General features: G+C 39.9%; 1 protein-coding gene across 1 annotated transcript in view; it reads right to left on the bottom strand.

The window, feature by feature from the left end:
* Positions 1–26,254, bottom strand: part of ephb4a (eph receptor B4a) — a 49,908-nt gene that overhangs the window by 10,469 nt on the left and 13,185 nt on the right. The window contains exons 2-5 of the mRNA XM_044141078.1: positions 11,276–11,346; positions 8,352–8,639; positions 5,885–6,275; positions 2,904–3,056 (exon numbers count right to left, since the gene is read on the bottom strand). Of these exons, the coding sequence (XP_043997013.1) occupies positions 2,904–3,056; positions 5,885–6,275; positions 8,352–8,639; positions 11,276–11,346 (903 nt within the window). The remainder of the gene's footprint in view (positions 1–2,903; positions 3,057–5,884; positions 6,276–8,351; positions 8,640–11,275; positions 11,347–26,254) is intronic.

The following is a 26,254-nucleotide window of genomic DNA, read 5'->3' as shown; positions in this document are numbered from 1 at the left end:
CGTATTTGCCACACTGAGAAGAAAAAAGGCCAATTTATTCCTTTTATACAATATTTCTAATGCCATAATTGATCACTTATTTATAATCAAATTGCAAACGTATTCATACCTTTTAAACTGTTTCACATTTTGTCATGACACAACCACAGACTTCAGTCCATGTTATGGGAATTTTACGTGACAGTCAAGCTCAGAGTTGTGCATGATTGAAGCAGAAGGAAATATCTTAATATTAAAAATAAAAATTTGGATTCAGCCCTCTGAGTCGATACTTTGTAGAAGCAATGTTTGCTGCCATGACAGCTGCAACCGTTTACTGGTGAATTTTCATGTCCTGGCAGATTTTCTATTTCAACAGTGAGTTTCTAGGGTCTTGAGATATTGTTTTGATTTAAACATAATTTTATCTCTGACCTGTCTGCTTGGTTCTTTGGTCCTTATGCTGTTTGTTCACTAATGTTGTCTAACAAACCTCTGAGACCTTCACAGAACAGCTGAACTTATGCTGAGATTAAATCAGTCGATTGGACTCTGAAGTTAGTTGGTTCCATTGTATTTTATACGGAAACTATGCAAACCTTGTACCATTTCCTTCCACTTCATATTTATTGTGCTGAAATACAGACAATTTCTGGTTGTAATATTTCAAAATGTGGAAACGTTTGAAGGATATGGACACTTTTGGATGTCGCTGTTCTCCATCATATTAAGATGAAGCGTTGTGACAGCTCATTTGGCTCTCCATAACAAATCTTTGCAAAACACAAGTAGTTATTCTGCATACAGCATTGTTTTACAAAATGATCAAAATCATATTTAATTTTTAAGTGCCACTCAATGCCAATGAAACAACAGGAGTGCACTCATGTTCTCTGCTCACATCTTTCTCGTGACCCACACAGGCCACTTGTTTAAATTTTTTATTAATTTTTTTTTGCATTAAAACCTGGCAACATTTGCATTCAGTCACGAAGCAGAGCGATATTCTTGCAGTGACTTTGCATCACAGCGGGAGCGTGTTTTGCAGAACTCAACTGGTGCAATTAGGTTCATCTAAGGCGCGGTGATAATGATCGCCGTCTGAAAATTGTAAGGAGATAGCTACTGCCTCAAGCCAAGCATAACTAAACAGAGAGACCACTCAGGCTCTGTGAATCAGTATCACTTCCTGCCAAAGAGACAGAGCTTTGTCACTGAGTCTGCGGGTGATTTCAGTGCTAATAGTGCTCTTCATTAAAAACCAAAGTGGGACAACATCACACCCAATAAGGGATTGCAGGAACTTGGAATACATTCGACTGACACATTTCCTTATATTTGGCCATTGTTTTAATGAAAGACTGTCAAACAAAGCTTAACATTGGTCAACCAAACAATCAGACAAGGATAATTCGAGGACATAATCAATGCATTTTTAACTGATTATTTGAAATAATGAGGGAATAAAGATGTTCGACCAACTAAGCCCAATGAGGAAAATGTTAATTCCTTTCCTTTTGTTAAATGATCAATTATCCATGATTACCTTGAATTTTTGGTTAAATTTTTATAAGCTAAACTCAGGTCTGATTACTGCCAGAGGTTTAGAGTAAAGTAATCATTAAAATAAAACCTTGATTGAAACAGGAAGTAGATTAAAAGATGTCAAAAACCAAAACATCAGGCCCTGACCAAAGAAATTCAGAAACGAAAGAGAAACTACATCATTAAATATTTACCAATGTGGAAAAATAAAAGCCTAAAATAATTTTTTCTAATGTTTTGGAATTGCAGTAAGAGTCATTATGCACATATGGAGAAAACATGGATCAGGGAGGAAAAACCAATCTGCTACTTATCCAGGATGAACCCAGTACGGCGCCTAAAGCTCTGAAGAACTCTCTTACCTTGGTTAAGGTAAACACAATAAAGGCATCAAAGGCAGAGTCAGATGGTAAAAACCACTGGTGACCCAAAAAAGAAAAAAAAAAAAAAGAGAAAAACATCTGGACATCCCAAAAAATATTCTGGAAATGATGAATAGAAGTATAAGAATCTTACAAGGTTTACTTTTACGATGTCAGGGTTACGACACAGTTCCTCTTTCCCATAGGACCAAATTGGTTTGGATGGCTTTTTCTCCCATTTGAAAACTGTAATTTGTATTTACTCAGCTTACCATAATAAAATCTGATGGTATGAAACGCTTTAGGGTAATGAAGCAAAAACAGAAGAAATCTGTAAGGGGAAGAGGAGGCAAATACTTTTCTACAGCGCTGCTTTCAGCGGGATAAAATGGCTGGCTAGGAATTTAGCATACAAATTAAAAAATATGTAATAAAGATTTGCAGGCAATCAAGTGCAAAAAAATAGAATATATTATAAACAGCTAAACGAAATGATAAATAAGTCAGATAAGGGCTTTTGCAATTAAATTTATCACTGCTGGGATAAAAATTAGTGTGTACTTATTTGGTGGGAATTTACTTCACACCTGCAGAAAACAGAGCAAGTCAAAAATGTGTCATTTCTCTCCCACATCCTCTTCATGGTCATCACCACACAGTGCACCTAATTACTAGAAGTGCTTCCCATTCGCACATCCAAAACCTGTCTGAATTGAAATTCTTGAATCGACACGGAGGTGTCACTTCAGACTATCAGTACCTCACTTAAGCAGAAGAACCCCAACCCCCAGCCGCCTGTCACAAAAGCCATGCATCTCAAAGCCCACTGAGAAGCTTAGGGAAGGCTGGCTGAAGAAAACCAGAGAAAAGAGGGAAATAACACCAGGCGTGTCAAAAAAAACAAATAAAGTGAGGACTGGCAGGGGAAGTTAAACGGCGAGAACAAGGGAGTAGATGACGTGGTTGCTTAGCACCGACACTACAGCGTGGATTAATGACTGATTAATGTGGACTTACTGGAGCAAGGGCTTTCTGCAGGGTCGGACTCCGCACGTAGGTATCCGGAGCGACACGCACACGTGGCCGACCCCCTGATGGGGGCCTGGCTGTATTCTGGACAGTCTCTGCAGCGTCCCTCTGTGCCCGACTTGAACTGACCCACGGGACAGGCTGAAGATGACAGAGTGGGAGATTAAATGAGAAGAGATTATAAATTTTTCCTCCACCAACTTCAGACATGACTTTCATCATCAAAGCGCATTATGCAAAATTGTCACATTCACCGTGTCCTCGACGGGCCTCGGTCAAACTCAATTTGCCAACACATCCGTTATTTTTATTTTTTTATTTTTCCCCTCCCACTGTACTCACGGTGGCAGATGGTTTCAGATTGATAGACAATAGTGTAATGAGAGTCATAAATTGAGACAATCACCGTAATGAGGCTGATGCTAATAGTCAATTTAGTGCAAATAACCTGTCTGTCTCTGACATCTGCCTATCACCGGGTTTACCTGGTCTGTGTTCTAATAATGACACCACATATTTTCAGTCTTTGTGAGAGAATAAAAGAAAGGAAAACACCTGTGTTTACTGATTCACATATTGAGTCTGTTTTTTTTTTTTTTTACATAAATAAAACACTATTCTGTGCTCTTTAAAAAAAAAACAAAAAAAACATAACTGAGGCAAATCTATTGAGTCAAAGAAACTGAATCTAAGATTAGAGGAGGTGCCTGCTCTCGCCGTTTACCCGACGGGATTTTTCAACAGTGAATGCGTGGAAGGAGGCATGGGCTCCATTAAATCCAAAAAATCTGATTTTCTTTTCTGTTCCTTTCAAAACTATGCAGAAAAACTGTGATGATCATCAACAGTTGCCGCAGACAGCGTCTGAATGTGCAGTCAGCTGCCACCGTGGCGCCACACACAGTCACGGCGCTTACGCTCAAGAGTGGCAACTCGAGTACAGAAGATTTAAAACAATAAACGTTCACACCAATTATAACACTGTTTCCGGCGAGAAGTGACGTGACTCCCGGGGTCGACGGGAACTCTGACCGGCATTCTGCCGCAGGAACTTTCCCACACGCGAGAACAATTTTTAAAGTGTGAGAATGCAGCGACTTGGAGATGCACACAGTATTTAGCATATTCAATTAAAACTGTTCTAACACTAGTGTGCAGCCAAAAGGAAAAAAATAAAAAATTTAAATTGTTGACTGACATTGTTTTAAAAGAGACTAACTTTAGCTACGAAAGTTTATTGATTGAATGTATGTGTCAAGTTAGCTGAGAAAGTTGAGCCTTTGCAGGTCTTAATCAGAAAAAATAAAGTTTTAAATGAAAATACGAGCACAGCAGCAAATAACAGCAATAAATAATTATATACTTCTCGCAAAACTAGAGTATTAGGAATTGTTTTACTTGCGTCTGACGCATTAGGCTCAAATTCCCTACGACACTGTTCCCAATAGTCATTTCTCTTCCTTCTGACATAGAAACGTTTGGTGTATTGTTAAGGGTGTAGCAGTAGGAAAAGGCTATAAGCAGAAATTGTGGACTGTAGTAATGTAGCTTAGCGGTAGAGTGGGTCGTGTCATGATGATGTTTTAGGTGGTAAAAAGCTGTATTTGATCAAATACTTGAAAAATAACACTGTGACTTTATACAACCCATAAAAAAAAAAACATCCAGCAGTTGAAGCTTTTGGTGCACATCATGCTTAGTGACACGTTTAAAGTTTGAATGGTGTTTCCAGCTTAAAGTGGTGGGGAAAAAAAAGAGCAAAAGGCAGAGGTTTCATCTCATGAGAGAGGTGAACGTTTTTTATTTCTGCAAGGATAAAATAGCAGAAAGATTGGAGAATCAGTTAGAGGACATGACGTTTATTGAAAAAGTGTGTGCAGCTGGTGGATTTCAACAGAGTGAGGATTTTCAATCCATTTATTTGCACTGTGGCACGGCTACACCAGCCTTTAGGGCCAGGTAACGGTCCGAAGAAGTGGTATAAAAACACGGTAAAAGGCTTGCTTCCGAGTCAAAGCTTAAACTTTCTGCTCAAGCTTCCTGATAACACTAAATCATTTTGACAGCATTCTTAAGTTCTGGACGTTGAATTGAGCTTGAATCTATACGTATTGTCCCAGGAACAGCAAAACGATCATGATTTTCAAAGCTAGATGTCAATTTCATTTTGAGAAAATGGCCCGCGTATAAAGCAAATTAACTGTCCAATCTCTCCATGGAGGCAATTTCCTTTTATGGCCTAGCAAGTGTTTTTCCCTCACAGCTTTCCTCTGTGACAGAAAGCTGCAAATGGCACTTCAGCAGAAACACAACGTTAGAAGTTATTCCTTTTTTTTTTAATGAAATCATTATACCTCCCACAGAGATCAAGCTGAATCCTGCTTTCACAAGCATGCAGCAAGAAGCACGCTTTTCTCGAGAAGATGTGCCGCTAGTTCTTGTGCTTTTTTGTTCGTCGCGCTGCGCGTTTGTCCGCGGCGGTGGGATGTGCTAAGCACGCACGTCGGGAGTGTTTGTGCACGAGGCATGTTAATTGGACTCATTAGGCGGAGGCTGCTGCACAGCTCCTCAGAGAATTACTCTGCTTCTTCCTTCGTTTCTTGTGTGCTTTGCTTTGATGTTCTCAAACTGATACAATCTTTACCCGGAGCGCCACCTTCACGTGTCGCCTCCCCCGCCCCCGACTTCTGAGCTCCTCATGAGCTCCTTCTATCTGAGCTGAACCCAGAGCTGCCGCAGCAGGACGCCTTTGACCCTGCTCTTCCTTTTCAGAGATGAGTGAAGCTCTAGTTGACCTTCCCCACCGTCTCCACAGTGTCACAGTCGTTCCCCTGCCTCATTAACTTCCTTCGTCTCTTATTTCCTCTCAAACATGCATGCCTCCCCTCCCCCCCCAAGCTCAAATCTCAATGTTTTGTCTGCCAGAATATGCATGTTTTTTGTTGTTTTTTTAAAATCTGGTGTCTCACCTGCGCAGCGGGTCTGCATCTCCACCGGCTCAAATCCAGGCAGACAAGCGCAGGAAGTTGTCGGCTGCCCCACCCACTGGCCGTCTTCGCCACAGAACAGCTTAGGGGGTCGGGGTCGGAGCCCCTGCAGGGAGGCGTGCTCCACGCACGAACCCTGCGCCTCCTGCACTAAATAACGGGGGACTGTCTCTGGGAAAGACGAGAGCACGCTGACGAGGGGAGGACACTTCTTGAAGAACACCCTGACAGAGAGCAGAGCCATGCAGGCGCCCTGAGACTGAAACGCCAAGTAGAAACCCCTCTTGCTTAGCAGGCCCAGCCTCAGGGTCTTCACATTGAATTTCCGCTCCCCACCCTTCCTCAGGAGAAAGTCTGCAGCCACTGTGTCCACCTAAGGCAGGAAGAAGGAGAAAAGGTATTACGTAAGGGCCGGATTCCAGAGAACGAAGCTGAAAAACCAACCACTGGTAACTTCGCATGCGTCAGTCTGTTTAGCCGATTAAACAGACGTCGTAAATCATTCAAATGCGTGAAGATTTTCCCAAACAGACCACCGAGATTTTAGATTGATTCATAGCCCTGCTGGCAACTGTACATGTTACAATACACTTTGAGGCTGAACCTGCAGACTTGGAAGTAATTAATCACAATTAATATGTCATCAGAAACGCAGTGAAGTTTGTGGAAGGTTCAAGGAGTAAAAATACTTTTGAGTAAGACTGTAGCTGTTTGAAAACATAGGGAAGATGGGAAACAGATTCAACACGGAGACAAGGAGGGACTTAAGACAGTGCTTGTTCCCTAAGGGCAATAACCTAGTTTGGACAAGGAATAAAAGTGACCACATGTCTAAAGAAATGAATTATATAAGTACAGGAAGTTTCTTTTATTTCCACAAACTGGTTCATGCCCTGTAAAATAAACAAAACTAAGCCAAATAGATACAGAAACAAAAGGAATTTTGTAAGAACATGTTTTTCTGAAAATAAAAAGCAATCATTTATAATAAGCACACTGCATATTACTCTTAAAAAAAAGGATACAATAACACAAAGAAATGTATAAATCATCAGCTGTCCAGAGTTGGAAACATTTTTGTTCACGATGATTTAAGAGTAAAAACAAACCATTATATTTTTTTAGTCTCTTTTTTTTTTTTTTTGACTCTGTTAGGATAATAGCTAACATTATGCAACCAAGTCACCGAGTTGTTGTTACCACCTCATTGCCTGGCTTTGTCTTTGTTACATTAAGCTTCAAGTACAACTTGTTGCGAGACTGGAAAATGCTTTTAGTGATTTAATAGCAATCAATAATTTATGTCTTCTCCTTATGAATGTCAAATATTCATGTACATGCTTTTAAAATATAAAACGTTTTATGGATTGGCTGGCAAGCTAAAAGATGCTAAAGTCCTCCACTGGTGCTTGGTAATAAAAGCCAGTTAAACAAACTGCTGTGGGCTTCATTGATTCCACAAATGAATATGATTGGATCTCAAGAAAACACAGGAATGGCGTGTTTAAATTATTATTATTAGTTAAAATGTGCATCTCCGAGATGTAATGAAATTTTGTACCACAAAAAGGGAGTCATTCCTTTGTACTGTTGCAACATGCTTACCAAGGATAGAAAGTCAATGATCCAATCAGCTGAAGAAACTTGGAAAGAGAACATTTTACCCATTGGGGTTATACAAACACCTAATTCTAATGTGTTATATTATCATTTAGAAATAATGATGCTTCTTCTAGTTTGTAAATTGTGACCCTGGTGCACACTTTGGAGGGTCCAACGTTGGTGCCAAACTAAAGGTCTACATCAAAAGTTTAAAAAAAACTTGACTGAGTGTTTGGCGCATTGAGCTTCAGAGCTCAGATCTGGGAATGATTTGGTTCCCGTTTTCCTGCCAACTTCTAGTAATTAGAGCCAATCCCAGTTGTATTTCTTTCCACTTTCTGCAATCAAACGCTAAATCACCAAAGAGGATGAACGGTACCATTCTTCTGGTTTAATAAGATCTAACATGGGAGAAGTGATAATAAATAGTTTTGTATCTACAACTTTAATAGCATTTTATAAGTTTGGCAGCCATATTGGATACTGAACTCGTGACAGCTCGGAGACCTATGACTTTCACTGTCTGAACTGTTCTTATTTTATTTCCTACTGGGAGTTAAGAAAAAGTGTAAAAGGAATCCTCACATTTATCATCCAAGTTCAAAATCTAAAATGTACAGTCGAGTCAAGCCAAGTGTTTGTTTATCCTGTAATGAACGATTACAAAACACATTTTTGAAATAAATAAAACCTTTACATTGTTTGAGAGATACCATTATCAGCAAGAACCTCACCAGTTCAAACCTGGATTGAGTTATTCTACATGGATCAATGATTTTTCCGTAACACCTTTTCTACAAGAAAACGGGAACGTTTAGTTGTTTCGAAAATGAAACTGGTTGTGTACCTTAGTGTAAGGGTTCTCCATCCAGGGCGGGTACGTGGCCGTGGCCTCGTTGGAGTCCGCCTGGTAGTAGTAGAGGTTAAAAGTCTCTTTACAGCTGCGGTGGTGCGTGCTCCTGGACGAACACTCCATCATGGTGAAACGCAGCTCCACGTAAACCTGAGAGGCGCTTCGCCTTTGGATGAAGCCGCTGCGCAGCCACTGGCTGGACGAGCTTTCCAGCTGGCAGATCTGAAAGGTCCTCACGCTGTTGTTCTCCTCATCCAAACCGCTCACTTCCTCCCACTGAGACTGAAGAGAACAAAAAGGTTGTCAAACACAGTGTTAGAAAAAAAAAACAAAAAAAAAAACCATGAGCTGGCCCAGAAAACCAGTGAGCAGGCTTAAAACTCGCTCAGGTGTTTACATAACTGGTCATAATAAAATCTACATTAATCCCAGTCAGGCTGCACATCTTTTCTGGCTCCTCTGTGCCACACCTGCCGGAGACCTGAGGGAAAAATCTGGCCTGCTGTGGATGTTGATGCAGCCTAAATTTGAAATTGGGTTGTTAAATCATTCTTCCCACTGAGCTGCATCACAGCTTGCGGGAATCCAAGTCTCACTTGTCAAACAAGGCACACTTCTTCCCGTAGCATCCAAGACAGAGATTTCACACCGCAAACACATTTATAGAGTAAAACATAATCACGAGTGTGTAACAGGCAAAATCTCTCCTCAGAAGTCTTCATTTGTTCGGGAGCCAGCCACAACGGCGAAACGCTTTAATGTTTGACTTCTGAGACAACAGCAAACATGTTCGCCATCGCCGCGTTCCCAGGAGCGCAAATCAAGAAAGAAATTAACATACTTGAGGCGAAATTTAGCAGATTGGCTTAAACGCGAGGCTTAGAAATTCGGTTATGTAAATATGTAAATCTTAAAAAATCCATTTGCACATGATTTGCGGAGGGAGGCAGAATGTTGGTCTGAATGAAAGGAAAGCACTCACAGGCAGGTCTAAACCACTTAAAGGAAGAAACTCCCTCCAGATCCCCAAAAAAAAAAAAAAAAAAGGCTAAACACTGTAGGAAATATAGTCATGCAAAAAATTAAGACTGCAAGTCAATTTTAAAACGTCTTTAGAGAGTAACATAACCAAACAATTTAAACTAAAAGGGATGATCTGTTTATGATGAAGTGTAGTTAAAAGAGGCGAATTTTAGACATGAAAAAATGAGAACACCCCCACAATTCAGGCTTGAAATGGATGGAAATCATACACATCAAGAGCACATAATGAGCGCTGCTCCGCATTTTGAAGGGAGTTTGCTTAGACGTTTAGTAAGGTGAGTTTCCAAATTTAAGGTGACAGTGAGCACAACGTTGAGACTTAACGAGCTGTTCTAGGCCGTAGGAAAGAAGATTGTAGCAACTTATGTCTTGTAAAGGGTTTAAAGATGAAATTACCCTTTTTATTTTATGGAAAATGGTCTAGAACGCATCCAGAAAATACCCTTGTAGTAACTGTAAAGCATGTAGGTGGAAGTGTCATGGTTTGAGGGGTGCTGTGCTGCAGCAAGACTCACTAGCTCATCATGACAAAATTCACCTTGAACGCTACTGTGTTTGGTGAGAATATATCTGGAAAATATTGAACTGTGTAATGTGACAATGACTGAAAACATCTTTAACTGCACCAAGCAATGGCTGAGAATTAAGAAATGGAAAGTTCTGGACCGAGTAAATATCCAAATCTTGCTCCTGACACATGAAACTTACTGTACATGCAAGAAGCTCTTTAAGACTTTCACAGCTAAAAGTGAAGAGCGACGCAAACTTTCAGCAGGTTAAGATCAGAAACTGTTAACGCAACCAAAGGTGGCAACACTACAGGGGTTGTTGATGTGTTTTCTTTGAGTAAATCAAGGTCTGGGACAAATAAAACAATGGATTAGACATTACCGTGTGAACATTTTCTAACTAATTCATTTATTGGAGTGTCCTCACTGACCACGTGTCATACATCACAGAGTTTAGACATATTTTAGAAGACTACAGAGTTAAACAGTGGATTTATACTGATAATAAGATTAAAACTACTTCTTCCATGAAGTCGTTACATGGGAGATTCACTTGAATCTAATCAAATTTCTCTGCTTTTGCTTTTCATATAAAGCAACAGAAAACGTATAACACGAATGGAATTATGTCTCTATCTGCTAGAATGAAGAGTATCCTTTTCCTTTAATACTAAAAATAAAGAGCCATATGGTAACCCTTTGATGCCCACACCCTTTGATGCAGATACGTGTGGCATATCTCTGGCTCCTGCTTGTCATTACTACCTAAATCACTGTTTTGCAGTCTTTAATGCTGACGTAACCTTAAAAAAAAAAAAAAAGAACAGAAAGTTGCCACGTTTCTGTCAACATGAGGCTTTTTTGATGAGCCGCTTCACATGATAATAACTGCGTGAACTATTTGGAGGTTGTCAGCATGTTGTTGGTTTCCGTCTCAATCAAAAGAACAGGCTTACCCCCGTCTTCCACCCCCCCCTCCCATCCACCAGCATAAATCTGGCTGGTTTTCTTCAGAGACATCAGCGAGTCGAGCAGTTATGGCCACAGACGCTGCTGGCAAGCGAACCGCTGCAACCACTCTTCAACTGATCGAATTACAAATATGTCTTTTTCTGGCGGGGGGATCCAAAACTGTGGGCAGCCAGTCGCTGCGACTCCAAGGTTGATGGGATATATCAAAGCATCTGCTTTTCATATACTAAAACGGCGCATTCAGACTGATGTTTCCTTTAGTCTGTCAGTGGCTGCAGAAGGAATTTGTTTATGACCGAAAGTAACAAAGAAACCGCTGGAGGCCAAAGATCCGCACTCACCGCTGGGATCGTGTTGAAATATACATAACAGGGCGACGGCGGGGTTACATACCTCGGATTTGTCTTGGGAGAAGATGGTCCATTTGAGATCCGACGTCTCGCTCTTGGTGTTCATCAGGACCTCTGTGAAAAGACGAAAGAAAACCCCCCCCACAAAATTATAAGCAGCGTGAAATGTACAAATGACATGTATAAAACTGATTTACATGCAGAGAAACAAATCAAAACGACAGAGGGAACATATTTCCAGTCCCAAGTTCTCTGCCAAGTACGAGTCGCGGCTTATACTGGGATTAGGGCGGAAGATGGAGTTTCACCAGTCAATTACATCAACACAACATTCCCACTAGCCTCAAAATTGTCTTTACTCTAATGTTTGTTTTTATTCCCCTACGTCCCCCTCTGTTCCCAGCGGCCTGCTGTGCCTGTGGTCGCACTGAATCCGGAGTGAGGAGCCTGCGTTTCTCCGTGGAAAGCTGCGGATTCAAACACACACACACAAAAGTGCACGTACCAAGATTTAAGCCCTTCCGGTCAAAATCTGTGATTACAATGGGATTGATTTTTTTTTTTGGTTTGCTTTTGAGAGGCATGCAGCCAGCTCCCAAACAGTCTGTGCTGCTCTGCAAAGATTCAGTATCCCAATAAAACCCGAGACCTGAACCGCCTGTAACGCGAGCCACGCGCTCGGTTCTTCTCATCTGTTTTCCTCCCGGCCGTGTCGGCACACCCGGACCTGTATTTACACTGATGGGGAGAGGTTTCTGTCACACGCTGGCTTTTAGCACCTTACCTGTTCTCAGAGGGAGCCTATTTCATAGGCCGGGGCAGTTTGCTTTTAACCAATAAACAAGATTTAACGCGCTTCTGATCAAGGAGAGCACCTCCATGAAAATTGATTCTGGGGGAGCTGCAGGTTTATCATTGAGGTTATTAGGGTTCTTTGTTGAATTAGGTTACGTATATATGGCCCGACAGTGAAGTCGGCATCTCATAACCCCACAAAACAACGCTCGGCACAAAGACTCTCCTATAAAACACTAAATCTACCTCTGTATTTAAAAAAAACAATTTTCTTGATATATTATTTCAGTTTTGGCTTCTATTGCCACATTAAATGTGTAGGGAACCTAAACTCAACAACACTTTTTGGTTTTTTGCTTCTTTAATAAAAGACATTCTAATTTGTAAAGAAATAGCTTTAGGCTCTTGCTTACAGTGCTGTGCATTTATTTTCAAAATGACAGATTAAACAATATATATATATATATATATATATATATATATATATTTAAAAAAAACAAAAACAGAAAATGACTTTTTACTCAGATAAATTTGTCAGTTGCAGTTGGATCAAGACAGATGCTGCTTAAAGCTGCTAATTAAAATAACTGTCAGTTAATTATCCGGCTGCAATATCAAGAAGTTTGCATGCTCGGGTGGAGAACAGTGCCTTCGGGGTTGGCAAACACAAACGTAAAGGCATTTTCAGATTCTGGAGGTCTGGCTAAACACAGAAACACATCCACGCCTCTCTTTTACTTTTCTCATCCTTCAAGGCAATGATAATGCGTCATTAAAAATGAATCAATATATCAAATAAAGCTGTCTTGCACAGCAGCAACTACACTCTTTCCCAGGAAACACCATTAAATTAAACCCATGACTTTCTGTTAGAGCTGCACAGGAGGCATTTAAGTGAGACAAAAATCTGTAAATGTGGCAAATGCACAGCATTGTGTCACAAAAACAGCCTCGCAAAAACAAATATAGCTTTGGAATAAAACTTAATTACCAAGATGGCTAACTATAATAATTAGGTTAGGAACTACAAGATCACTGCCAAGCTGTAAACAATAGTTGACTTTAATCTGATTTTTAAATATAAATGTGGCATTTATTCAGGCTAGCACTGAACACAGTGGAGATATACATAAGTAACAATCCCAACAAAACCGAGCATTTTGGGGATAATAAATTAGAGTTTATTATCTTTATCACAGAATGAAGAAAATTTCTACGATAAAAATAAACAATCACCCATTCTTGATCAACATAATATAGTAGTATCATGTTTTCCTATTATTCAGTCAAACGTCCAAGTTTTACAAATTTCTCTTACACTCTTTAAAGTGTGAAAGACTGAGAAAGGCAGGTAAACAAGATACGTGCAATGCTGGTCTTCATGAGTCAGAGAATGGCATGAATAAAATTTCTACCTGCTTAAATTTGCCAAACAAGGCTGGACAAATACCCAGGTAAATCTTCCTCCCACACGCAGTTGGGAAAACAGAAGAGCGATCCCAAAAAAACTATCCGAAAAGCTGCTCTCTCTGCAGCAGACTGACATTTTAAAATCACAAAGACTCCATAGACACAATTTAATTTAGGTCTATGAACGTCTTTACCAGGCGTGTCAATAACGGCGAAGGACACGGGAAATGATTACTCAATTCTGACAGTAAATCACACTTGTACTTGTTCTGGTGTCATGCATTTTTCACAACAAGACTTCAAAAATAGAGGCAATCCATCTCTATACTCCTCTCTCTCCCCGCCACACACAGCCTGCATTACGTACATCCAGCTCTCTGCATTCCACCTTGGTGACATTTTTCCATCTACACCATCTGACTGAGCTGTCTCAGGTACCCTGCAAATGAAAGCAATGACACAGAGTCGCTAATCATGCTTACAGGGCTGCATATGCTGCAGGTCTGTCATAGAATCACACCCCGGAGTAAAAAGGTGCATGAGATTGGACTCTAATCAGTGACTTCTTCCTTCTTTTCTGATTTTCCTCGCTGTGTGTGTGTGTGTTGTTGTTTTTTTACGAACAGCAACATGCATGCCTTAAAGCCTCTTTTCTACAAAACCACAGAAGCCCAACTACTTTAAAACAGCCACAGAAGAGGAAGAAAGGCGAACCTGCAAAAAGCAGAGAGAACGGCGGCGAGGTGGGTAAAGAGGATAATTGGGTGACAGATTTCAGTTCGGTGTTTTCCTTGCATATACTCTACTTTGAGGTCGCTACGGCATGCTTATAAAAAAACAACAAAACACTACACTTCACCACCTCAAACCTTACTGGGAGGACACCCCTCGTCCCTGCCTTTGGATGCACACCTGCCTCGGTGTTCATTAAGGGGTGGAAAAGAAACAACCCACCCCGCAGGTACAGTAATCACTGTTTATCACTGCTCTATCATTAAGCTTTATGAGGCAGGATGCGTGAGCGCGAGTGTTTCTATGAGACAGCCAGGGCTTCTATTATGTGCTTGTACGGCCATGCCTTTCACTGGAGCAAAAACAGCGTTAAGCCCTGGTAAGAGGAAGCTGGCTTTTCCCCTCTGCATTCTTTCGACGGTGGCGGCCACCCACTGCCGGAAAACTGCCCCGGGTGCAAGAAAATGTTGGAACAATGGAAACTCGTCATCTGGCCGCATTTAACACCCAAAACAAGCGATTGTACAGTAATTACAGGACAACTGTCAACATTAGGAGACACTCGAGAAGTCTAAACTGATACAGGCGCAAGCGAGGAGACTACGTCGGAGCTTTGGAATTACAATAGTGCAAAACTATTACATGTGGGCCCAAGCCATGTTTTGTTTTGTTTTTTTCAATAGAGGAGAAAACTGAGAAGCTTGTGAGAAGTTGGTGGGTTTGATATCACAGCTGGCAGGGATAGCTTTACTTTAATTATGGAAAAACATAGAGAAATAGTATTGGGTTTTCATTACAAGACAAGAATATAAAACGCATGTTCCTCTTAGCATCAAACAAGACAACCTGAGTTTTGCACTTTTCAAATAAGTTCATTTACAATAGAAAAAGCCAGCTAAACCACCAGGGGTTTTAAATGTTAAATGGACTGAAAAAAATGCTGTATAGTGACCACTCAGAGCTTTACACCTGAGCCACGTTAACCATTACCATTAAGGTTAATGGGTGTCTAAATTGTCTCTAGCTGTGAGTGTGTGCAGGCGACCTGTGTCGCCTGCGACGAACTGGTGACCTGCGCAGGGCGCACCCCGCCTCTCGCCTGATGACCGCTGGAGATAGACACCAGATGCCTGTACAGTATCCACAAGTGGTTTTCAATGAACACAGGTGAAGCAAAAAACAAGAAGTGTGAGTTAAATGGCACTGTGTACACAGGACTTCTTAAAGTTGATTAATGAAGTTCTGCAACATTACAAACATGCAATCCGCCATTGTTGTTGTAATGTATAATGTGTTGGGGGTTATATGTCAGGTTAGAGGTTGGACTAATCAGTCAGTGTTCTCACAAAGGATGGATTTTCATTGTCCAGATGAATATGCTAGGGAACTACTTTTCCTCTGGAATCTGTTTAATAAAGAAAATAAGTTTTGTATCACATACACTGTTTGTGTGTGGATGTGAGGCATAAACAGTTATTAACTTACTCTTTCACATACGTACACCAATCAGAAAGAGAATATTTTTTCTAAAAGTTATAGATGAGCAAATTGTTTTTTGGCAAACAAGTAGAGCATTATGGGTGTTGCTTTATCAGAGTGTTAATACTTTAACAGACAGGTTCTAGTTGTCTACTATGCAGACTTTTTTTTTTTTTTACAAGTCTGCATAGTTTACTGGTCAGTCGCTAGTCCCATCTTTGAAAATGTGACAGTTATAAAACAATCAAAATTTTCTATTGAACCATTCTCACAGTTTAAAATACCATTAAAATGTCAAAGAAAATCCCTTTAGTTGCTAAGAAAGGACCTGGTTGGTGATAAAGGACCACCACGCAATACTGCTATTTATTTAATACTTATTTAAAAGAGAAGTTAATGCAGAGGTGCAGACTACATACTAGCTAACCAAGCTAATAGTCATGTTATAAACACATGGGAAGAAATAATAATATTGTGTGCAATAAGAACATTTGCTTAAAATTGTTTGATGATTATGGTATGTATTTCTTTGGGTATTAATTGGTGTGTACAATTGTCATTTAAGGTTGGACTTGGCATCAAAACCTGTTTCTAATTTAGACATGAATCTTTAGCGTCTTGAGATGTAAAAAAAAAAAAAAAAAAAGGCATCACCAAGAAACAGCTCTGTAAATCACTTCCATGTCTGCCAGTAATATGGTCTGGTGATACTGGGTTAATCACAAGTATATGAATTTATATTTAATTTATATTTAAACACACAATGAGTTTGGTTTGAATAGCTTTATTAAAAAACTAAATCACAATTAAAAAATTGATCATCACATTTACTTGGACTGTCTCGTCTGGTGTTAAAATGTTCTTGTTGATTTGAAACAGTGAAGTGTGATTAAAAAAAAGCAAAAATAGAAGGAATCTGTGAGAAGGAATTCCCCGAGCACTGAAGACGCAGTAAACAAATCTCTTCAGAAATGCAAAACCTGACCCATTTGACATGAAACTCTTCTTTTAATAACATCTACTGTTCTTAACTTGCATGTTAATTTCTTCTTGACATGCCTTCTCCCTCCCCGTTTTCCACTCTCTGTGTGTCTCTGGAGTGTGATAGGGAAATTATAGGCCTAAGAACATTTGGCCTGCTTCAGCTACAATTAGACCTCATTTTAATTAAAGAAACACAGTGCCAATTACCCTCATGCACCTATAGAGAAATAGAGACGGGGGGATAATCACAAGGAGGAATTCAAGAAGGGAAAAAGATGTCAGAGGACTTGGGAAAAAAACAGGAAAAATGTTTTAAAATCTTGATGAGCTGCAGTGGGTTTTAACAATGTTACTCTCGACATTGAGTACGGTCCACTAACGGAGAGTCAGGCTGCTACCACGTATGTCTGAACACCTTGTACTTTCCTTTCATTTTACATTTACCCAGAAAATGTGTGACTGACAGAAGCTTTTGTGCCATTTCTGCCCACAAATGACCATAATCAATACAAGGCACACACAGGGAAAGGCTGATGAAATACGAATCCGAGGATCATATTTGCGTCCATAACATTTTTTTGTGCTCTCACGACTGCCGCCTGAACAAAGCATACAAGAGAAAAACTTATTAGTAACGATTACCGTTTTTGTTTTGATATTAACACCGTATGTATTTTGATACATCTGCTGTTCTTCAAAGAAGGCAATGGAAATCAACACGCAGGGAAGCAGAGATGGAATATAAAACAGCAACCATTATCGGCATGCAAACTGGCTCAGCGTGAATTCTCGGGTGGATTACCTGCTGTGTTCACACATGGGATTGACTAGAAACTACCTGAACTTTACACTTCAAAGGTAAACCTCAAACTGATACAGGCATTTGCATTCTGCTGCACAGGCCTTTGTATGAAATGTCTAGAAAATGTTTGGAAAACCGCTTCCTCGACTACAACCTGCGGCTTAGCTTAGCCCTTGAAAACATATGGAAATCTTAAAAATGTCCATCTATATCACGTTCTCATGGTGTGATAAGTTTTAGTTAAATACACCACAGTTTTAAAGGTACCATGGTAAAGACTCAATGTTTTAAATAATCTAAAAACAGAAAACTAAAATGCTGTAGGAATACTTTAATAAATGGATTACTACTAGAGGTGCACAAGCATGTACTGGTGATGTGAAATGAGTGATTTTGAAGTTCATGGGATCTGAATAACAACCATTCAGATCATTTTTCCTGTGAGAGAGCATGACTTTCAGAGCATAACAGGAAGGCTGAAATATATTAGTGAGCATTTTTAGAATCTACATTTGTAACCTAACTGAGTTAAATACTTGAACTATTACAGCAAAGTTGCTCTTTTAATCCTTTTGGACTTTTAAGACCTGCCTACAATAAAACATTCACAACTTGGAAATACGTGTAGCCGTTTAGAAGTCTGAGGTAATGTAAGGCTCTACATTCTCTGGGAAACACACAGGGAGACGGCTGTTTTCGTAATGCTAGCTGTGGTATGTGCTAAAATAGAATGCTGACGTCAGTTAAAATGTCAACCCTGCAATCATTTGGACTTTCTTTTAAGCAAAGCTATGGATTTGTTTTTGGCAACTGATCTCTCACACAGTGTGCCATCACCTCTGCTGCTAATGAGATTAGGTCACAGTAGGAAGGCTGAAAATATATATTTTCAAAGCTGTTCTTATAATAAAGTCCTCAAAGAAAATAAATTAGATTTTGATATATAGCCTTAAGCATAAAATATGGAACAACTCCCTGCTGAGTTTGAAAGTGGTTTCTAAGAGGTTATTGAACAAAATAAAATACCTTTTATTTTGGCCATTTTTGAACTGCCAAAATTGATGGTCGTGTTTTTTAAGAGGCACTTGAAATGTTTACAGACAACTGAATTAGTCTTGCTTGTAAGTGGAAAAAGTGTAATAAGTGCAGTGGACACCTAAATGGAAGTGGGCTGCAACAGCTGGGGGAGGGCAGCGGTGTTTTCCTTAAAAACTGGACTAAATTCTGCCACTTGCCACATTGAAAGGATTTTAAAGCAGAATAGAATGATGGAAATTTTTGGTGGTTTTGAATACTGTTGAAAAAACCCTTGTGTAACATGGTTCTGGCAACTGGATATCTTGTGTCCACATTTTAAAAGGCTTTTAAAAAGGTCAAACCTCCTACTTGCATTGCAAATAACTTATTCCCTTTATGTTTTAATTCGCTGATATAGGTCCTCACATACATTGCATCAGGTTAGTGATTGAATGCCTCAAGTTGGCTTACCATATTAATTCGTAGTGTCTCGATAAGAGATTTATCCTTCAGCTATAACACGGACTCCCCTGTTTATTTGGGATTCATGCAAACAAATCTAATTCTCCAATGCTTTAAAATTCAACATGTATCTATTTTCCAGTACCTTGAGCAGTTTGACAACTCTATGTTTTTTATGTTGAATAGACTGTAGTTCCATAATTCAGAGTTTTGGGAAATGCTCTGATCTGCTTTCTCGCCAAGGCTTAGGGCTAGGTTACGCTTTCCCAGCACTCCACATCCAGACGTCAATTTAGGACATACCAGATATCAGATCTGCATGGAGGTGGAGCATACAGTCGGCGTTCACAGCGAGAGGCCCGCTTTCAATAGAAGACATTGAAATATTGATCAAGATGGGGACGATGGCGCCCAATTTCAGGCAGTCTCTCTCCAGGTGCACATTGACAGTTTGCACTCAGTAAGTTACATCAAAAGTCCCACACATTGTTGAGCTACAAATAAATAAAGAATGGTGAGTGCAGCTGCTCTGTCTTGGTGAGTAAGTCTGAGTTTTTGGAGAGGTGGGGGTGTAATGAAGGATTGGTGGTTCTGTAAAGACAGAGATAATGATTGACACAGACACTCTGCTTTAAGGATTTAAGTGAAGAAGCTTATTGAATCTAACCAATCTCCCCACAAGCATGTCAGATGAACCAAATTCATCCTTGGAAAGGAATATTTATACTTTTATCAAGCCTGCACAGTAAAATCAGCTCAGAAGTTAGTAGATCCTTCCGATATTGCCAACCGCGTGCTGCAAAACACTTTAAGATAATCTTAATTTTTGAGCATTCAGTGCAAATGAAAAGCAAAAGTGATTTCCGTAATGGGCTTGCTCTTCAGTGTTGCGCACAAAAAGACATACCAAGAAGCTACAGAGCTGAAAGTGTGAGTGCAATTCGTGTTTGTGTGTCTTTGACAGAGTTGTGTCTAGGGAGATTAGACCTCGGCTTCCCGTAGTTCCTGTCCCCTTCCTGTCTCCTGGTCTGGTGGGGGCCGGCCGCCAGCACACACATCTTTCATATGCACAGTAGCAAGCGGGACATGGACCTCCTCTCTGTCTGCTGCATGACAAAAAGACTCTTGTGTGGGTACATGTGGACGGCCTTAGCTACTGTAAGTGTAGGTCTTGGAAAAGTGAGATCAAAGGAATGAGGGCGTGATGAGAAAGATGTGTTAATGTTTGACACGTCGTGCTTTTCTGGTCTGTAGGGACTCATTTAAAAAAGGGCTGTGGTTTGCATCTTTCCCAGGACAGGATGTGGCTTGGTTAGGGAGGATGCTTCACACTCAACAAAGCTAACAGATGCTTCTAAAGACAATGGAGACCCAGTCTGTGATCCTTGACCTCTAAATAGCCCCTTTTTGAGATCATCCTTTTGTTTATTACATTTCGACCAACTGAAAGGTCCAGGCATGAACGGGGATTTACATCTGCCCACTAATATTACAATCATACTCAATCTCAGGAGTTATTAATAAACTAGCAACCACTATAAACAGTAAGGGGTAATGCTGGACTGTAGAGCCCATACTTATTACCAAGCAAAGATAGCAGCAGCTGTTCAGTCTGCAGGTGAGCACAGAAGTGAGAAATCAGATGATACTCCAATGTCCATCTAATCTCCAATGTGCATCGGCAAAATTCGATGCACAATAACATGCTATGGATGGCGCACATATACTCTAGGTTGTATTTAAAACACTAAATGCATTTGGACAGTGAGCCTGCAAGGGCATCACAACACAGAACCCACTGGGGAAATCACCACAACCAAAAGCTACAAGGTGCAAGTCTCTGCCATTTAAATCGGCAATCGCAGCAACATGAGCAGAATGCTCACATGGCATTCAGCCTTGATGTGTACTGCCTTGATATTAAAACATGAAGGATCCAGAATGTTGATCTCATAATGATGTGCTTTTTGTGCGACTAGAATGGGAAGAAGGCTGATATTGGGAGAACGAAGGTGCATTTCCATGGCTGGAACATTCTCAAAGAACAACGGTAGCTTTACCGATATCATTTCCATTGCAGGAACTAGCAGGGTTAAATCAGATTGGTGGGGCAGAAAGTTACCCCAGAGGAAAGTAGCACTTTTTGTATGTGACCTGAACCAAAAGTGGAGTTTCATAATAGAGAGCGTTGACCATTTCTTGGTCCGGTTTGTTTCACTCATCACACATTAACACTCATCAACAACAGTGGGTATTTTCACTGTAAAATATGAAACAGGACTGATATTTTGGTTTGCAAGTTCAACATTTCACCCTAATCACGTGGGTTTAATGTGACAGTGTTTTCCATTGATCACATTCACTGGTTAGCTAATCTTGTTGTAAACTACAAAAATAATTTAAGGGTCGAGTTCTGGTTTCAACCATTTTAAACTTGTAGTAATGTTCAAACTTGAGTGATTTAAATTCAGTTTCAGTGTGTAAGAGTTGGGAAATTATCATAAAGGCTATGGCACGGGGTTGTAATCTCAACCCGTGTCCTTTCGCTTCAAAGGCGTGTAAACATGGAAGTTGATCCCAACGCCCCAGATGGGGAGGGAAGCTGTGTACCACAGTTGACGGTGCATGTCAGAGCAGAAACACCAAGCATGAAATCCATGAAATTGTCTGTGGACCTCTGAGACAGGATGGTCCTGAGGCACAAATCTGGCAAAAGATACAGAAATATTCCTGCTGCTTTGAAGGTCCCAATGAGCTCAGGGTTCTCCATCATTGGTTTGGAACCAACAGGGCTCTTCCTAGAGCTGGTGGCTCGTCTAAATTGAGTGATCAGAAGGGGGAATGGCCTTAGACAGGGTGGTCATCAAGAACCTGATGATCACCCTGTCAGAGCTCCAGCAATCTTCTGTGGATAGAGGAGAAGCTTCCAGAAGGATAACCGTCTCTGCAGTAGATGACAGACTAGTCAGAATAAAGTAAAAGACAAATGGCGTAATGAACAGAAACATCCTCAGTACTCTGACTTCAGACCAGAGTGACGTTTCAGTCTTCAGCAGGACAACGACTCAAAAAACACGGTCAAGATCTCAAAGGAATAGCTTCACATGTTCTGAAGTGGCCAAGTCAGGAAAGGGTAAAACAATAATATTCCAGAAAAAATTTTTCTGGGTAACATGTTTCGATAATGTTAGGTATTTACAGTTAAAAGTAAATTTTCTTTAAAAGGTCTCAACCAGGAGAACTTATAGTAGTTTATCCTTTTCGTCTTTCACAGCTACAGAAAAAAATCCCAGCAAAACAGCTTTTCATTTCTGATTTATTTTTTCCTAAAAATATGTTTTTATTTCCCATAGTGACAAGCAAAGATTTACTAATAGATTATCTGAGGTAATGGCATACAAAACAATTTGAGATGAATAAATGCTAGAGCCATCTATGATGTATTTACATTGCCTTTTAATTAACAGTGGAAAACCGGAGGGAAAAACTGCTGCATTACTCAAGTCACATCGGACCAAAGTGAATATCAGCTTCTTATTACAGACATATAAAAAGTTTTGACCTTGCTATAAAACGAGAAATTAAGGTTAAGAGGCTTCAAGCATCCTTATGAGACTTCATCTTGGTTCCCTGCCGATTTATATTGCCGCGACCAATAATGAGTTTTGACCTGTGGTGTCAGCTGCTGAACCGCATTTGTGCATCATGGAAAAGCAAAGCAATATTTTTTTAAAATGTATTATAAGCAGAAAGGAAATAATTAGAGAAGAAAATGTTCTTCTTTCTAGATGAATCAGGAATTTAACTTTTAGGCTTTAAACCCACAGTATCTGTCTCCTACATCGTGATTAGTTAAATGGATTTGCCTTACAGTAAATTTGTGCTTCTTTGGCATATTGATCAGCTACTGAGAGAATTTAGTTCCTGCTGCTTTCAATTATGAAATCCCTTTGTCAACTCTTCTTCAAAAACAGCTAAACTGAACTCGGGTCCTTCTTGAGGACATGGCTGCAGGCTGCAAAAGCTCCCTGGTGGCTCATTGCTACAAAATCCTCAGATGTGAAAAACAACTGAATTTCAATTTTATTTTTTAAATTAATTAATTAGATTTTCTACAATTTCTTTTTAAATTCACAATCAAATACACTACCAGATAAGCAGAGAGATCTCTTGGGATACTGACTAATTTAATGTGAAGTCCTAGTGTGAAATGAATCAGTGTCCAAATTGTCCATTGGTTTGCCCAAAACTACAGATTTTAAATTCCAATGTAGCTTAAAACTCAATTCAACAAGAAACAATGCAATAAGAAAGTTTTATAAAATTGCCAATTCCTTTTTCAGTTTTTATTTTTTTGTTTGTTAGAAAAAAAAAGTGACAGTAACTAACAGGAAATGCACAAAAAAGTTACCTGCTGAAAGGAACTGGACAATTTTCAGGTTGGCTTTCAATGATTGGCAACCAGCAGGTTGAAAATTCAACAATTTAATCTTTTTCTGATCAGTGAGTGTGTTATGTCTGTGCTACGAGGTCATGGTAACAAAAAAACTCTAGTTTGTAGATGTGAAAGAAAACGCAAGACATATCACCTCCCGTTTCTGTTCCTCAAGGCTCTTGTCACATCACGTTTAAAATATAAACTTTCCTTGCAATTTAGTCACACACAATTTCAAGTGACCACTATCTCACATACAAAGTGCGATGCTGGCATTTTAACTCCGATGACTCTTCAGAACCTTCTGTCTCCTCACATTGCAGAAGTTCTTCAAATGTCTCCTATAATCCCCCAAAGGTAAAGGTTTCACTCAAGCAATTTCCAAGGACCAAGGCAGGACAAAGCTCTAAACTGGTTCTATAAAAACAAGGTAAATGACTGGTCTGGTTTTATAGCTAGCTCTGTGTCTCATCATTTCGTCACTAAAAATGTCTCCTTGAGTAACAGCTAGATCCTCCCTGGGATGATTTCTGGAGAGGATCAGAGTGAAGGTATCTGTCTCACCATCCCATAGTGTTGTCAACTTCATTTATAAAAGCTGTTTTAAATCAAAGTTGGTATTTGGGAACGCTCCATCCAAACCTGCATTTCCGATAGTAATGCAAATGGGATCTACACACACACACACACACACGCATCTCGCATAATTAACATTGCTTTGTGGTATGAAGGGACCTAACAGTGTTTATGACCAGGGTCACAAAGATACTTTTAGATTCAAACAGCACTCTGCTTTATTTCACATGAAAGGCAGCATGAACAGAAAGAGCAGAAGAAGAGACATCAAGCTCTGCTTCTTCTATTATTATGTCAAAGCTCAATGTTGAACTACTGTTGTTCCAAATAGGGTAGATTAGAAGTAAATCTAACTCAAGAGCTTTAACGATGATGCTCACAACACCTGAGTTAGTGGTTGGTCTACTGACTAAAACACTCATTTGAGATCCAGTGTTTGTAGTGGAAGAAACGGAAAGAACTTGTTCTAAGCAAGTTCTAGCACCAGTTTAACACTGGAACAAGCTTGTTGGGAACAGAACCAGAGTCAGCCAACTTTTGAGAGAATATTTACACACAACATTTCTGAATGACAACAAGTCCAACTTATCAGCACCCCAGTAGAAAGTCAGAAAACAGTGCTACAGTGCTAAATGCAACTAACTAAATAAGTTACTGTACAAACCGTCAAAAGCTCAAAAACTAATTCCGAACAGGGTTTCCCCCAGGAAACTTGCTGAGCCCGGTGCTCAGGGTGCAAGGACAGTCATGTTAAAAGGTTTAAAGTTGACAGGAAGTTTGAAAATATCAACTGATGCGTTATTGGATGACCAATGCCTAAACGCCAGCTATAAAGTCTTACAAAAGGCAAGAATAAAAAAAAAAAGCTAAAATAAATAAACAGTGCTTAGCCTGATGGGAGAACAAGTAAAGCCTCCTGGCCCGCCAGGCTTATAATACACTGTGGGAAATCTTGCCGTATGTTATAAAAGTTCATATGTGTGGAAGCCACATGAGGTTGGAGTTTACAGCAACTCTGACTTCAACACTACTTAACTTCAGAGGCTGTTTTCCAACTTAATTTAGAGAATAAATACACAAAACATCTTTGAGAAATAAAACTAGGAACCTGATTTGTCAAAGAGATTTTTACATTCTAAAAATGTAAGTGTTAAAGGTAGCATATTTAGCTAACTAAATAGCACAGTTAAACTGAAGTGTAAATGTTAGCGTGGTGTCATTTCATACACCTATCTCCATCCATCCATCCATTTTCTATTCACCCTTCGTCCCTAATGGGGTCGGGAGGGTTGCTGGTGCCTATCCCCAGCTAACGTTCCGGGGTTCACCCTGGACAGGTCGCCAGTCTGTCGCAGGGCAACACAGAGACATACAGGACAAACAACCATTCACACACACACACACACACAACTAGGGAGACTTCAGAGAGACCAATTAACCTGACAGTCATGTTTTTGGACTGTGGGAGGAAGCCGGAGAACCCGGAGAGAACCCACCATGCACAGGGAGAACATGCAAACTCCATGCAGAAAGACCCCGGGCTGGGAATCGAACCCACGACCTTCTTGCTGCAAGGCAACAGCTCTACCAACTGCGCCACTGTGCATCCCTATACACCTACCTACTCTTTTGAATTATAAAAACTTATTTCAAAACAAAACCACACCAGAAAAATAAAATCTGTTTTATAATCTAACATACACGTTTCTGAAACATTTATATTTTTAGCCTAAATCTCTAAATTTGCTTTAAATCGCCTGCTGAAAAATGAAACCATAAGTTATCAAAATGTCAGTTTTCTAATTCGTGCAGTCTCATAAGAACGACTCTAAAGAAAAGTGCAATTTTCTTGGGTTTCAGTGTGGCCACAGGACACCTCAATAATGTATAGCTGATATCTGAACTAAGGCTGCTTGTTTCTCAGAAACATTGTCTGAAGACATGGACAGCTAACAGAAAACAGAAATCTCAATATTTTACACCACATGTTACTTCACTGTCTGCCATTAAATCAGACTAATCTCTTCCTGTGTTAGGCCAGTAAGGGTTATGTCTATTTGCTAAATGGTAGAATAATAGAATATTATTTTTCTACTTTCTTCAAATTCAAAATTTCACATAAAAGTTTTTAGTATTTGGTGGAATCCCATTTCAAATCGTATGAGTTAGTTCAAACATTCTGGATTTCTTTCTCACAGTAGCTAGAACTGGTGCAAAACTGGTTAGAACTGGGTTAGTTTATTTAAGCGACTTTTGCTGGCACACACCTTCTCAGCTCTGAATTAGGCTGAAAATGTTGGACGGATCTCTGACTGCGTTTGCAAACTGTG

This window comes from Gambusia affinis, linkage group LG15 (genome assembly GCF_019740435.1).
Source record: "Gambusia affinis linkage group LG15, SWU_Gaff_1.0, whole genome shotgun sequence".
In the NCBI taxonomy this organism is placed as follows: Eukaryota; Metazoa; Chordata; class Actinopteri; order Cyprinodontiformes; family Poeciliidae; genus Gambusia; species Gambusia affinis.
This window is presented reverse-complemented; position numbering and strand designations above follow the sequence as displayed.